The 15,556-nt window shown below is 35.9% G+C and overlaps 2 protein-coding genes across 5 annotated transcripts; one reads left to right on the top strand and one right to left on the bottom strand.

The window, feature by feature from the left end:
• The first annotated feature begins 875 nt into the window (after positions 1–875).
• On the top strand, positions 876–7,252 carry LOC123878817 (calcium release-activated calcium channel protein 1). Of its 4 annotated transcripts, none has more exons than XM_045926161.1 (4): positions 876–1,163; positions 2,057–2,144; positions 5,319–5,468; positions 6,574–7,252. In XM_045926161.1, the coding sequence occupies exons 3-4, from the start codon at positions 5,331–5,333 to the stop codon at positions 7,102–7,104; spliced, it is 669 nt and encodes a 222-aa protein (XP_045782117.1). In that variant the 5' UTR covers positions 876–1,163; positions 2,057–2,144; positions 5,319–5,330; the 3' UTR covers positions 7,105–7,252. The 4 variants fall into 4 exon arrangements, with proteins under 4 accessions (XP_045782117.1, XP_045782126.1, XP_045782108.1 ...); XM_045926170.1 differs by having other exon boundaries at positions 876–1,077; XM_045926152.1 differs by lacking the exon at positions 2,057–2,144.
• Positions 7,253–7,946: 694 nt separating this feature from the next.
• On the bottom strand, positions 7,947–15,495 carry LOC123878837 (MORN repeat-containing protein 3-like). Its single transcript, XM_045926190.1, has 5 exons — positions 15,199–15,495; positions 14,819–14,882; positions 14,244–14,491; positions 12,545–12,732; positions 7,947–11,634 (listed from the first exon to the last, which is right to left on the bottom strand). The coding sequence occupies exons 1-5, from the start codon at positions 15,341–15,343 to the stop codon at positions 11,527–11,529; spliced, it is 753 nt and encodes a 250-aa protein (XP_045782146.1). The 5' UTR covers positions 15,344–15,495; the 3' UTR covers positions 7,947–11,526.
• Positions 15,496–15,556: the final 61 nt, after the last annotated feature.

Below are 15,556 nucleotides of genomic sequence, written 5' to 3' on the forward strand. Positions count from 1 at the left end.
ACCCTACATAAGATCACATCACACCCCTATAAGATCACTTTATTGTCTGTCTATTAGGTTTGTCAAGACCCGTCAAAGGAAAAATTAAAACCTGGTACTTCCTGTTGACGTGGAATCTTGAAATGGCATTTAGCAATATCTTTTATCTAGTGTCGCAATTAAAGGAAAAAAAACCGGTTGACCGGTTTATATTTTTAGCCTGGGACAGAAGAATAAATAGGTAAGTATATTATAGATCTGTATAGATTATGACTATAGTGCGTATCATCGAATAGTACCTATGGCGTTATGTTGGCTCCCCTGTCTGTCCAAGTCATTGGCACCATATTTGCTGAAGACGCAGATTTCTTTAATTTTCATTTGATTTTCCTGAATGAATGAAATGAAAATAAACAAAATCTGCATCTTTTCATGCCAATTTGGTGCCAATGACCACCCAACAGACAGGGGAGCCAACATAACGCCATAGGTACTATTCGATGAAACGCACTATAGTTATCTACACTTTTATGCTTTTATGGAACCACTGCGGTCTATTTGAAAAAAAAACTTTCACCATTTGAAATAAATTTTTATCTGAAATAAAGAGATTATTAACTATAAATAAGAAGATCTCCAGATGAAGATAGGCTCTAAAATATTATATAGGATAGTATAATACATATTATATAAATGTTCACCCGAGCAAAGCCGGATGGAACAGCTAGTAGTTTTGAACTGACCCGGAATAAACCCGGAGCATGAGCCGGACTATATAAAGTATGAATATCTGTACCATAAATCTGCAACACTTTGCAACATGATTGTGTCACGTGACAAACGTCAATTAGCTGCCATACCAATGTCATTGTCAATGACTTTTTTTGTCTGTTGCTTACGTCACTTTGCTATTTTTGATGTTTTCAGTAAAATGTTCTAATTTTTATTAATTTTGTTCTATGGCAGTGTTATTGTGCTATTTATGTTATTCAAAATAAACATATGGTCCACATATGGAAGATATTATATATTAGCTCGCAAGCTAGTAACCTCGTCCCCTATACCGAACTCCGAAGGACTGTCGTGCCATTTGTTTAGGTATGTCGGTTTGGTCAGCCAGTACTGTCGGGCATCAGAACACTCGATACAGTCACTCAAATAGCTGGTGTCCAAATCTGACGAAGGTATGCCATCATTTTAATACTTCCAGCTATTTTGACAAGTCACCGAGTTGTTTTATATTTGTAGCAAGTCGCTTTGTAATTAATTAGTCTTCGTTGCTATTTATCTCATTAATTAGCGTTAAAGAATAAACTACTCTGCAATCTTTTAAAAATTAATTGGTATTGTTGCATTTGCTACACTCTTATGTTTTATTTTATATGCTCAGTTAAACTTCCAGTGCTGCAGTGAACCAAAATCTTAATATAATTGTAATTAATTATATTAATATTAAAATTTTAGACTATTGAGTATATTTTTCTTTACAATTAATGCACTATTGTTATTTATAAAATATACATTTTGTCTGAGACTAGTGTTACAGTAGTTGCAGTTTGATTGAGACAATCCTAATATGTGACAAACTTTTGTTATTTTTATGCTCTGTCCTTAAATTTCTTACATCAATTAAAACTATATTTTAAAAGGGTGATTTGAAGGGCTAATTTGGTATCAATTCACACAAAAAAATTGTTAAAGTCAAAATGTTAACTTTTTTGTTTCTCGACATACACAATACTGTTTTATGTATACAGATGGGTATCCCGATCGCACAACTTTACTTTTATGATTCTTGCTAAGTATAAAAATACACTGTTAATAAAAGTAGGTTTTTCTATACTTGGTCCTTAAGTTATTGTGTTATACATTATTTACAATTTTGGTTCACTCTAACTATTTTTTGCAATGTTTTTATTTACACTTATATAAAACTTAAATCAATTACTGCATGTTATATTATGTGATCTATTTACATAACTATACACATTAATAAATTTAGAAGTTTATTGTGCCTATTATTATTAATTTTACATAACAATTATTATCTTTTTAAGCTAATTTATTGTTTTCTTAGTGGAATTGATGACAGGTCTTTAGAGAAGCCTTAAACTCAGTTTTTCCTGCACAAACTCCAGGCGGAATCCAAGTGTTTTTGAGTCAATGTGAGTTTATGATCAGCGATAATAGGGGCAAAAGGGCTTTCGTCATGCAGTTCCATTAGTTTTCATTGTATAAATAAAAATAAATCAAAGTAAATAACAATTATTGATCATTGTTAATAAGTCAAATGTTTTACATTTTTTAGGCTATAGTTTAAACATATTCAAGTAAATCTTCATAGTAGAAGTTCCATAAAAATTATTTTAGGCAAATGAAGTGAATTTAATTATTTACTAAGTACATACATTAAGTGGAACCTTTGATATACCAATTTTTTATCTACATTTCCTCACATTATTTATATGGAATATAAACTGTGACAATTTACTTTGAATTAATAATACCCTTTTTTGATTTGCTTTATGCTTTCAACAATTCACCTATAGTTTGTGCCCACTTTTTGTGTTTTGCTTTTTGATTCTTGCTAAATCTGTCTTCCTCAACCTTGCTCTCTCTCTCTCCCCCTGTTTTAATACTCTGTTTTTAGGATTCCGTACCTCAGAAGGAAAAACAGAACCCTTATAGGATCACTTTGTTGTCTGTCTGTTTGTCTGTCTATCTGTCTGTCCGTCTGTTGTGTCTGTCAAGAAACCTATAGGGTACTTCCCTAGACCTAGAATCATGAAATTTAGCAGGTAGGTAGGTATTATAGCACAAGTACAGGAATAAATCTGAAAACCACGAATTTGTGGTTACATCATTAAAAAAAAATTAAAATGTGTTTCAATTTTCAAAGTAAGATAACTATACCAAGTGGGGTGTCATATGAAAGGGCTTTACCTGTACATTCTAAAACAGATTTTTATTTATTTTTATGCATAATAGTTTTTGATTCATCGTACAAAATACCCGAGCACAGAAACCTCAGTGCGCGAGACTGAGGTTTTTTATTATAATCATATGTGCCCAATTGATTGTGCACAAAATAAAACTAAATTGACAGATCTAAAACTAGTGCTGTCCTATGCACAATGTTCTTCACAGAACAGGATAGCTCTACTTATATAAATTGAAATAAAACCTTCAGGTTTACAATGTTGAATTCCTAAAATGTTGAATTTGCAAAATGTTGAGTCCTAAAATGTTGACCTAAAAAGACTTACCGTCAAAGTTGTCAGTTTTAGACCATTTGTTCGGGGGATATCTCAAAAACTAAACGAGAGCTGAATATCCAGGGGGGGGGGGAGCATGGCCAATACCCCCCCCCCCCCCTCAGGCAAAGATAAATTATTTTGCATAGTTCTTGCTTTTTTTGTGAATATTCAACACAACTCCGAAATTCCACATTTTTCAAATTCAACATTATGAGAATTCAACTGCATGAGAATTCAACATTTTGAACCTGAATGAAATAAAACAGCTCTACTTGTAGAAATTTGTACAATCAAATTAGCATCATTCATTAGTGTTGAGTACATAAAACTTCTAAATCTTACTTAATGTTTCATTTAATTTAACTAATAAATAATAATACAACATCTAATATAACAAAAACAACTTTTCTGTTTTGAAACTGTTATTTAAAGAGGAAGGTATTTTATCACAGTTAAATTTGCATTTTTATTACCACCTTGAAATAATTTACTTCACATTTTGTAGTTACTTAGTTCACTTCGTTAGCTGTTTCTAATGATAGCACAGTGACTTACAATTTAAACTCAGTCTCTTATATTTAAATGTAAGTACATAACATACAAAATAATGTACGTAACTAAATAAGTTTTGCAATATTAAGTAATAGCAATGGATTTATATAACTAATCAGTGTGTGAAATTTTCGGGAAACTTACCTATACCTGCCAAAATGGCTTCCTAAATACCCACGCAAATTACAGACTTTGATAAACCAATTAGTCTAGCCAATACCTAGTTTAGTGCTCAGATCCAGTGGTTAGGTCAGATTCCCATACAAATCAGAGGTAGGCCTTAGCATTAGGCTGAAATAAGGATGTGTGTGGATATAGTGCTCGTAAAACAGTAGTTCGATCTGAAATGCAGGTCGTAGACTAAAGATTAACTGCGCAAGCCCAGTGGAGTTTTTTTTGTATAATGCGCAGTCATACGCCTCATGTTTTGATTGGACTATTTGTTTTGCGCGAAATTATACAGCGGAGCGAGTGATGTGAGTGAAACCCATCAATAGGATCGCTTTATATTTTATAGTTTAGCTCACTTAAGCTCTGGTGGAAAATTCAATGGTCTAAGGTATATAGCTATGAGAAGCTTTACTTTCAGAGCCAAAGTGAGCTATGGTGTAAAAACATATAAAGCATCTTATTGGTTTGCTTTACACTCATTCACATACATCCCTAGGCGTGTACCCACAATCTATTTTTCCTTAGCTGACTTAAAAGGTAAACAACTCGGCATCACGCAAAAGCGCAGCGCAAATGACGCCCTGTGCTATGCCGCTAAAATGTCATGTCTCTGTATTATGAGAGAATTCACGCTGACACTCCCCAAACCGGTTCCACAATCGCTAATTATACTGTATTAAATTTTTAACAAGTAAAAAATCAAACTTATAGGCGCAATGCACATCAGAATGGAGTAAAGTCTATGCGCGGCGTCTTAATAACAACTGAAGTGTGAAACGAATCTTTATTTACTTCGGCATAAAGACGGCTGCTCATGTTTCGCCCATCGCGCATCCTTTGAGTCTTCTCCGTGTTTTGTTTTCACTTTTCAATATACTGATTTCAAGTGTATGTACAATTGTACATATTATCTACAGTGGGTTTAAGTTGTTATCAAAAAGACTGCTCGACTCCTTTCCGTCTGTACGGGCTGACTCTGGGGCTGAGATCTAAAGAGCGCACTTTGGCTTTGCTCAGACTTAAGATGCTGTTAAAACGAGACAGCGTTATATCGCTGGCATAAATCTGTCTCGTTTTAACTGAAACTTAAGTCTAAGCAAAGTCGAAGTGGGCTCTATAGATTTCAACCTAGGTGCCGAGCAAAGCGCGTCGCTTATGCTTTTCTCCAAGAAGTGTCCTGCGATTTGTTTACATTTAAAGTCAGCTAAGGAAAACTCCTTGACGTTTAGCATTTGGAGATGGCTATGAATACCTTAGGAGCTTCATTAAAATTTTCTTTTCCGCTGCTTTGGACTGTGCTTTATAATATCCTTAAACGTGTATATTAAATAATAATTGTGTTTATGTTTGATGTGACAGCACAAGTGCGTGATGTCCGGTGAGACGCCCATCCAGTCCGCAGATGCGTTGCACACACCAGCGTATCTGTCATGGCGAAAATTGCAACTCAGCCGCGCCAAACTCAAGGCTTCTAGCAAAACGTCGGCGCTATTGTCTGGCTTTGCTATGGTGAGTAGTTTGTTGATATAGAATGCGAAAGTGTGTCTGTCTGTCTGTCTGTCTGCTACCTTTTCACGGCCCAACAGTTTAACCGATTCTAACGAAATTTGGTACAGGGTTAGCTTATATCCCGGGGACGGACATAGGCTACTTTTTATCCCGGAAAATCAAAGATTTCCCACGGGATTACGAAAAACACATACGCTTAATCGATTTGTATGGGTACCGAGGTAGCTTGCGTCCCTGTAATTGACATAGGTAACTTTTTATCCCGTAAAATCCCACGGGATCTTTAAAAACCTAAATCCACACGGATGAAGTCGCGGGCATCCTCTAGTAGAATAAATATATTTTTATTCAAGTAAACTTTTACAAGTGCTTTTGAATCATCAAAATAATTTACCACTATCGTAATATCATTATCATAACTAAGGCTGCGATCACACTTCTGCAAGATTGATAAATACAACAAAGTCATGCGCAATTGTCATATAAACTATGTCTAATATGTATTATAAATTACTAGCTGATGCCCGCGACTTTGTTCGCGTAGGTTAGGTTTATAAAAATCCCGTGGGAACTCATTGATTTTCCGAGATAAAAAATGGCCTGTGTCAATCTATTGTATCTAATCTATCTCCATTCCAAGTTTAAACCAAATTCGTCCAGTAGTTTTTGCGTGAAAGAGTAACACACACACAAACTTTCGGCCTTATAATATTAGTGTGATGTAGAGGATATGAAGTGTGATACAAAAGTTTAATTTGATTATTCTTCAACTTATCTTCCTCTGATCAATAGGTATCACTGCCCATATTATAAATGCGAAAGTGTGTTTGTTGATTTTTCAATCGCAATGGAGCGAATCGACGGGATTTTTGCATGAGAATCATTAACAACCTGGTGTTTTCAAAGTAAGGTAAAATCAAAGAGTTCCTACAAGAATTTTAAAAACTCAAATCAACAGCTTTTTATTAAGATACCTACGACATTGAGTTTGTTTAGAATATATTTCGGACTTTATAGGGAAGATTGTCGTCATCGGCGTCTCTAGCCTAAAGTTGCAAGCGTCTGTCAAAAATATAATGGTAATCAAAAACGTTTTCCTTTACAGGTAGCGATGGTTGAAGTACAATTGAATCCGCCAAATGATACGAAAGTGCCTCCAGCGATGCTCGTAGCGTTCACAGTGTGCACCACTTTATTAGTAGCCGTTCATATGCTGGCCTTAATGATAAGCACATGCATCCTACCAAACATAGAAGCAGTGGGCAACCTCCACAGTATATCACTAGTGCACGAATCTCCACACGAGAGGTTGCATTGGTACATCGAGATAGCATGGGCGTTTTCAACTCTGTTAGGCCTCATTCTGTTCCTAGTAGAAATAGCCATTTTATGCTGGGTAAAATTCTACGATCTAAGCGAAACGGCTGCCTGGTCCGCCTGTGTTGTCTTAATACCAGTTATGATAGTATTTTTGGCGTTCGCAATACACTTTTATATGTCCCTAGCGACGCATAAGTATGAAGTTACGGTAACGGGTATAAAGGAATTGGAACTGCTAAAAGAACAGATAGAAATGGATGATCACGATTCCCGGATGAACAACCTTACGCTTTTAGACCAGAGTAGGATAGTATGATTAGTATTTAAGATTGTTACTCCTTTGGATTGTTGCTGCATGTATTCGAATATTAAAATACTTCCTTTGTTTTTTAGGTAATAATCACGTTTTGCGCAATAACCATTGTATATTTGCGTTTTAGAGATATTTAATTTAGTTGTGTATTTATTAACCCCCGACCCAAAAAGAGGGGTGTTATAAGTTTGACGTGTGTATCTGTGTATCTGTGTGTCTGTGTATCTGTGTATCTGTGTATCTGTCTGTGGCATCGTAGCGCCTAAACGAATGAACCGATTTTAATTTAGTTTTTTTTGTTTGAAAGGTGGCTTGATCGAGAGTGTTCTTAGCTATAATCCAAAAAAATTGGTTCAGCCGTTTAAGAGTTATCAGCTCTTTTCTAGTTTTCTTGTTGAAAAGAAGGTTAGATAATCGTTAGGTTCTTAATATTATGTCAATTGACAAATGTCAAGCTGTCAAGATGGACGTTGCCTAAATACATAATTATTTATTTGAAAATGATGTTTTGGAAAACTCAAATACTTTGGATCGTCGGGGGTGTTATAAATTTTTAATTTACACTTGTATAATTAAACGTTAGGTACTTAGTTATTATCGGGTGTTATTGTGAATTAGCACATTCAATGGATATTATTGTCACAAACGGTATTTTCATAATCAATTAATTTTCTAACTCGATTATGGATTTCACCATTGAATTTTTGCCAAAAATGCAAATGGTTGTTTTTTTTTTCACGAAATCATGAAAAATAATGAAATTGGAATATTAATTAGATCCTAATAAAGTAAAATACCTACTTAACGAGTTCATACGTCAACTTCTATACTTTTTGGCAAAAGTGTTAAGGATATCATTGTATGATCAATGTCACCCAAAAGTGAATCTCATACAATAGTCATAATTCGTAACAAAAAAAAAATACAGACTGTGTTTAATGGACTTACGATAAATTACTTAACAAATTATTTAAATAAAATAATATACCTAGTTACGGTGTAATAATTTTATTATGTTCAGTTAGGTACTTATAAAAAAAATCCTTAACGATTTAGAATTGTCTCACAATGGTAAATTGAAAACCTTTTCTACAGAAAGAACAATGAGCCAATCAAGGGCTCAAAACCAATTAAGTAATAATATCATTCATAGGATGTTATTTGCACGTTTTTATAGTTTTTGTACAGCTACCCCCAAAATAATATGTATTTGCTCAAATCTTGATTGGAAATTCAGGGAATTATTTATGTAATACTTATTATATTTAGTTTATTCATAGCATCTTCTACATTGAATATAATGATACCGGCGGAGTTTCATCCCGGCGCCGCGGGAGAGCACGTAAAGAAATCGGTCCTGCGCTTGACCTCTCTCCAGTCGTGTCAGATTTCCGTCACATCTTACATGAGAGTGAATATAAAGTGCTTCTGTGTTTGCGCACACACTTTGCTTTTCTATCTGGGCAGGTTTCCGTACTTAAACGTTTCCGTCTATTGTGCGTTACGCACACACTTGTGCACTATAATATCTCCCGTGCAGATAGCTAATCTCTTATCTGTGAAGATTGGCCCCGGTGGCCGCATGTTTGGTCGGGAAGACGTTATTACTAACGCTTATGGCGTTCGATGCTCATAGGGCCAGCGCACATCTGGCGAGGCGCAGCGCAGAACATTTTTCACTGCCAAACCATTATTGACTGCTCGTTTTGAAATACTATCGAAAATCAATTAACACAACTACTAGTAATAGGGAAAGTAAAACAGAGTTTTGCCAATTGATTTTTGATATTATTTCAACGTAAGCTAAGTCGATAATAGTTCGGCAGTGAAATATGCTCTGCGCTGCGCCTAGCCAGATATACGCCTGTCCTTAGGTGGCGAAAAAGTTGTCGTTTGCAAAGGCTTATCCTTGTAAATCGTGACTTGTACAACTGTACCTACCGGCATTATGTTCGCGGTCGGGCGCTTGTTATCAGTTCCATAAACTGACCTTGTAGTTATTGGTGCGGTTAAAGTAGGTATGCGCTGTAAATAAAGTAAGGTTTTCGAAAACGTGACCTTTGGCGATGTTAATTAGGAAATGTTAATTTATTTTGAGACTCAATAAAAGTACTTAAGTACCTACCTACCATTTAAGTAAGGTAGGTACCATATTTTTATCACAGATATCTACCTGGATTTCAGGAAATTTTAATTTTCGAACTTCTAAGTTACGTGACAGCTCACTTACCGAAACCCTACACACATATCAGATATTTATTTATAAACATATCTACCTACTTTGGTTTAGTTATTGGAATGTTATTCAAAAAAATTCAAAATTCAAAATGTTTTTATTCAATTAAAGTTTTACAAGTGCTTTTGAATCGTCAAAAAATCTACCACTGGTCCGGAATGCCGAACAGTGGCCGAACTTGGGGGTGTTACACTATCAATATTGTATCGCGATTCTTAGATCGCAGGATTTCAAGAATATCGTGATCTCGGATGCATTGTGATCCTGGACAAATCAATCTATATTTCCTCGATACAGATGTGTGTTGTCGCGTATCGCGTGATAATATTGATAGAACAATTACAGACCTCTATGTCCGTAAGATTATGAATATATTTGTGGCACCCCTACCAACGGATATGAATATCCATAAATCATGCATGTGTTTATCATACCTACAGTACATACGCACGAGAGCATTCGACCACCAACTCGGATAGATATTGCATTATTATTCAAATAAGATCGTGTCAACGGCCGTCGCCGCCATTTATGTTTCTAATTTCCTATGGCGCCAAATGTTTGCAATTAAAAATACGTCAATGGGACCATTGTAAATCTATGCATATAAAAAAATTAAGCGCATACTTAGGATACGTTGTAATGCGCTCTTCTTGACAAACTACTCGTTGTCAAATGTTTGTCCTTATGTGAACAAAGGGTTGTTAGATCAGTCAGTCAGTCACCTTCTCCTTTTAAATATTAGATTTCGATCTAAGGGTGCGATTCGAGTGAAAATTAACGGAGCGGAGACGTTGATCGACCAATCAGAGATTATTGAGAGACGTGATAAAGTTATCACATCATCGAACAATAACGTGATTGGACACATTTCGGCTTCAGTGGAAATACACCTTAGAAAACAAAGTCATTTGCTACGTTCGTTAGTGTTGTATGCAGATACTAGGTATCTAACGGACGTGTAACGATAATTTTTCATACAAATATTTTGTGTAAACAAAATAAATTATACAGTGCTCCTAGCGGTCACGTAATGAACCACAATTTTTCATACAAAGTTTGCGAAACTCATGGTTGCCCTGGGTACTAAAAACACATAATAAGACATTTACACAACTATTATTTATTATGTGTTCTAATTTTTTTATTAGGTATATAGGTAGGTAAGTACTTATTAGTTCATTAGAAATAATACAAACCTTTGAACGGTACTTAGCCTCAATGTGCCCGCGTCAATTACGAAACCCGCAAAAGATGGGAAACTAGACTTTCTAGGTCTCTTAAAAACCTATAAGCCAATATTAGAATTGTTAAGTCAATGAATTTTATATTGTTTAGTAATAAATATAAGACACATTTATGAATAGGTAGGCAGGTAGTGCACTTTAGCCTACCAGTGTATTTTCCGGTTCACATTATTATATTAAGCTGCCAATGGACACTGAATTTACTCTATACCCTATCCGCGGAATTAAATTTGTATAGTGCTATCTCTGTTACGTAATCCCATACAAATGATAAAGCCAAACAGACAGACAGACTTTGTGCCGATAGGGTATAATATAGATACTAGTGGCGTTAAGTTCAAAAATAAACTGAACTACTTATATCAATATGAACCGGCCGTAAATATATAACGTATATTTATGAAGAATGTAAATGCCCCTAGTTCACGTTGTCCTAACGTGTTTGGCGAGTTTCTGAACTCGTTTTCGATTTGCGACGAGCAAATTCACTCCGCCTAGTGGCACATTCGCCGAACGCTTTAGACCTGCGTCTCTAATGTGCATTATTACTAACAACAAAGATTACTCAGTAAATCAGTTATAATTAATTACTGTGATAATGATAATGACATACTAATAAAATTCTATTCAAATTGAATTTGTATAAGGTTTTAAAATGTAATAATGGACGGACCACTTTATTCTAGTTGCACACCTATATTATTACTGGCAAGCTGGTGGTATTTTGGCATGGTGGTTTTTTCAATTTAGTAGGACTAGCCTAGTCTGGAGCTCGATCCACTGTCATTTAGATGGATCCATTCCAGATCAAGGGAATTGGATTCCCTGGAATAAATTTACTGGAGCCAGCAACTAGAATAATGTGAATCGGCCGTTGAAGACAAACCAACAATTTTATTTGTACACAATATAATGATCTGATTTTATTTTCCAAAATAAACATCACATTTGATCGATGCAGTGTTTTAAGTTTTTGTCAACCTGTCCTATTTTCTGCTTTAGCCAAACTTCACTTTTTTCTAAAATCTTTTTCGAATTTCTCAGTGTTTCCTGTAAAAACAAAAACCTTTGAATCTTCAAACCTGACGCTGAAATCTATAAAGCCTATTTTGACTTAGCTCAGACTTAACGTCTTAAGTCGGAGTTAAGTCAAAGCGAGAATTAAACCGAGACAGTTTTATGCAGAGATATATTATGTAACTCTCGTTTTAACCCTTTCTTAAGTTTGAGCAAAGTCATTTCAGCCTAAGACACGAACTTAAGTTCAAATGTATAGAGCGCACTTTGACTCAAGAAACTGTTAAAACGAGACAGTGTAATATCGCTGGCATACATCTGCCTCGTTTTAACTGAAACTAAAGTCTAAGCTAAGCAAAGTCAAAGTACGCTGTATAGACCTCAGCCTTAGTTGAGTCGTAAGTACTTATAGTGCCCAGCAGGAAATATTCTACATCGAACTATAGAAAGAGATAACGGTTTCCTAGAGCTTTGTCTCTGTTGTTGAGACCGACGAAACATCACATAGGTACGAGTGACAGAGACAACGCTCTACGGAGCCGAAATCTCTTTCTAAAGTTTTATGTAGGAATATTTCCTGCCGGGCACGGTACACACACGTAAGGATCTTGGAGCTTGCTGCATTATAATTATCCCAAGAAAATTCCACCAATGTGATGAATAGTCATGACTAGCTGATGCCCGCGACTTCGTTCGCGTCGATGTAGGTTTTTTAAAATTCCCGTGGGAACTCTTTGATTTTCCGGGATAAAAAGTAGCCTAAATCCAGGGTATAATCTATCTCCATTCTAAATTTCAGCCCAATCCGTCCAGTAGTTTTTGCGTGAAGGAGTAACAAACATACACCCACACACACACACACACACATACAAACTTTCTCCTTTATAATATTAGTGTGATAACTGTCATGACTCAATGGGGAATATGACGCAGAGATATTTACCGCAGGAATAGGATATTCCGTGGGCAGATCGCAAAACTGTCGTATGATGATATCGGAGACCATGGATTTGATGCAGACCCCCTGTATCCAGACCCCCTCCTGCAGCTGTCCGGTGTGCAAGTGGTAGAAACGACCTAAGCCATTCTTCATATCATTTTCCCAGTGACCCTCGTATCGATTTCCATTTTCTATAAGTTATTAGGACGATGAGGATTACGAGTACAAGCTTGGAACCTAGCTTTTCATGCTTTTGTATATAGGTATATATATTTAATGCTTTTGAGAAGCAGGCGTTACTGCGGAAGTTCATGATATACAAAGAATCATTTCATACTAGCTGATGCCCGCGACTTCGTCCGCGTGGATTTAGGTTTCCCGAAATCCCATGGGAACTCTGATTTTCCGGGATAAAAAGTAGCCTATGTGCTAATCCAGGATAATATCTACCTCCATTTCAAATTTCAGCCGAATCCGTCCAGTAGTTTTTGCATGAAGGAGTAACAAACATACACACAAACTTTCGCCTTTACAATATTATTAGTGTGAAAGTGTGATTGTATCTTTCTTACCTGCCTAATGAACGTAAAATTCGCTAGGTCTAGATATCCCTACGTAAGACGAGTAGGTAAGCCGTGATAGCCCAGTGGTCGTCGTCCTCCTTGTCGGGAGGTCCGGGGTTCGATCCCAGGCACGCACCTTTACTTTTCGGAGTTAGTTATATGTGCAATTAAATATGCCTTCTATTAACAGTGAAGGAAAACATCGTGAGGAAACCTGCATGCCTGATGCTAAGTTTTAAAATAGGTAGTCGCCTAGTCGGACCAGCTGGGCGTCAAGCATGGCGCTCGGAGGAAGATGTTCCTACTGTACCTACAGTCGAGCCTACGACACTACTCCCATACAACTAAGAAGGTTACCTAATGACAAGTGTAAATTAAAAATTTATAACACCCCCGACAAGTGAAGGTTACAGTAACTAGAAAAGACCGAAAAGACCTGATAACTTTCAAACGGCTGAACTGATTTTCTTGGACTATTCCGCGCCTACGATCTAAAGTATCTGAGTTTTCCAAAACATCATTTTCAAATAAATAATTATGTATTTTATATAAATCTTTCGACATACAAGTGTAAATTAAAAATTTATAACACCCCCGACGATCCAAAGTATTTGAGTTTTCCAAAACATCATTTTCAAATAAATAATTATGTATTTAGGCAACGTCCATCTTGACAGCTTGACATTTGTCAATTGACATAATATTATGAACCTAACGGTTATCTAACCTTCTTTCCTACAAGAAAACTAGAAAAGAGCTGATAACTCTTAAACGGCTGAACCAATTTTTTTGGATTATAGCTAAGAACACTCTCGATCAAGCCACCTTTCAAACAAAAAAAAAGTAAATTAAAATCAGTTCATTCGTTTAGACGCTACGATGCCACAGACAGATACACAGACACACAGATACACACGTCAAACTTATAACACCCCTCTTTTTGGGTCGGGGGTTAAAAAGAGCTGATAACTATAACTTTCAGCAGAACCGATTTTCTTGGATTATAGCTAAGAAAACTCTCGATCAAGCCACCTTTCAAACAAAAAAACTAAATTAAAATCGGTCCATTCGTTTAGGAGCTGCGATGCCACAGATACACCCCTCGTTTTCGGTCGGGGGTTAAAAAATAAATTATTTACCTTGTACAAACATACCAAGCCCCTCCCGTTTGCTCATATTCCAATACCCCACGTAATATGTACCGTTTTTGTACCACATCTTCCCATAGCCGTGCCACTGGCCTCTCTTCCAGAAGCCGAAGTAAATATCGCCGTTCTCGTAGTATCGCCAGCCGACGCCCTCTGGTTTACCCCGTACCCACTCCCCTCGATATTCCAAATAGAACATGCCATTTGGAAGTCTGTAACTTAGCGTTCCGAATCCATGTCTAGAATGTTTTTGTTAAGTAGGTATATAGGTACCTACCTACTACCCATCTAAATAAGTATATTTTAGTTAGGCACAATCTATTAACTATTACCTATGTATAAGAAATTAGATAGGTGTTGTATAAGAATTTGTTGAAAGCTTCAGGCTGGATTACAATAATTACCAACTCCTTGGAGTTTGGAGTTGGTGTATTCTGTGGGCTAGATGCACAGTTGTATCATATTATCATTTTATTATCACGTAGGTATGGTCTTATACTTACTAACCTAACCATAGATTTGGTAGGCTAAGTAGATACTTAGATAGGTAGGTACCTTGATCTTACCTAAATCCTTTATGCCAATCTCCTTCATATAATTTTCCAGTAAAAGTTAAAAATAATCCTTTACCTGTTCATCATTAAGTTTTTTTTTAATAATGACTAAACAGTTACCTAAATGTTACAGTTGTACAATAGATAGGCGTCACGAATGTTGAAAAAGTGGACACAAAAGGTTTCTAAGAAACCCATACTTACTGCAATACGACTGCTTGTATCAAGGAATATACTACCAATACTACTCTCTGGTTTGTATGTTTCCTTTTAGCACCTAGTGGTTCAAATGCTAAACCGATCTTGACGAAACTGCACAGATATAGGTTGGATCTTGGAGACAGTATTAGAACTTAAAAATCCTGTAAAAACTACATATCTATGGTAAAAACCTTCTTTTAAATCATTCTTCCAGTCTCCTACGTATTTATCGAACCTCGACGTGAATATCGCGTGGTGGACTCCGTTCTTTACAGATTTCTTCTCTGCTATTGCCGATAAAGGTATAAAAGTTCTCGGTTTACGATAAAAGGGCATTACTTGTAAAATATTTAATAAGTTAACGAGTGTTTGTATTATTTGTAAATAAAAAACAAGACAGTTTGACTAAAATGATTAAAAAATAGTATAATGCGTAAGAAATGAGTTTTCACGTGCCTTGTCTTTCATTCAAAAGTACGATTTTAGTCCTTATTTTAAAGGTAAACCATGGGTAAACCCATGAACGTGTCATAATTATACCTCTATGGG

This window comes from Maniola jurtina, chromosome 3 (genome assembly GCF_905333055.1).
Source record: "Maniola jurtina chromosome 3, ilManJurt1.1, whole genome shotgun sequence".
NCBI classification, from domain to species: domain Eukaryota; kingdom Metazoa; phylum Arthropoda; class Insecta; order Lepidoptera; family Nymphalidae; genus Maniola; species Maniola jurtina.

Coding starts and splice junctions, on each gene's coding strand:
- LOC123878817 (XM_045926152.1), top strand. CDS start 1,080: ATGTCGGTTTGGTCAGCCAGTACTGTCGGGCATCAGAACACTCGATAC. Junction 1,164..5,318: donor GGTGTCCAAATCTGACGAAG/GTATGCCATCAT, acceptor TTGATGTGACAG/CACAAGTGCGTGATGTCCGG. Junction 5,469..6,573: donor TATTGTCTGGCTTTGCTATG/GTGAGTAGTTTG, acceptor TTTCCTTTACAG/GTAGCGATGGTTGAAGTACA.
- LOC123878837 (XM_045926190.1), bottom strand. CDS start 15,343: ATGCCCTTTTATCGTAAACCGAGAACTTTTATACCTTTATCGGCAATA. Junction 14,883..15,198: donor GAAGAATGATTTAAAAGAAG/GTTTTTACCATA, acceptor AATGATGAACAG/GTAAAGGATTATTTTTAACT. Junction 12,733..14,243: donor GCTTGGTATGTTTGTACAAG/GTAAATAATTTA, acceptor AATAACTTATAG/AAAATGGAAATCGATACGAG.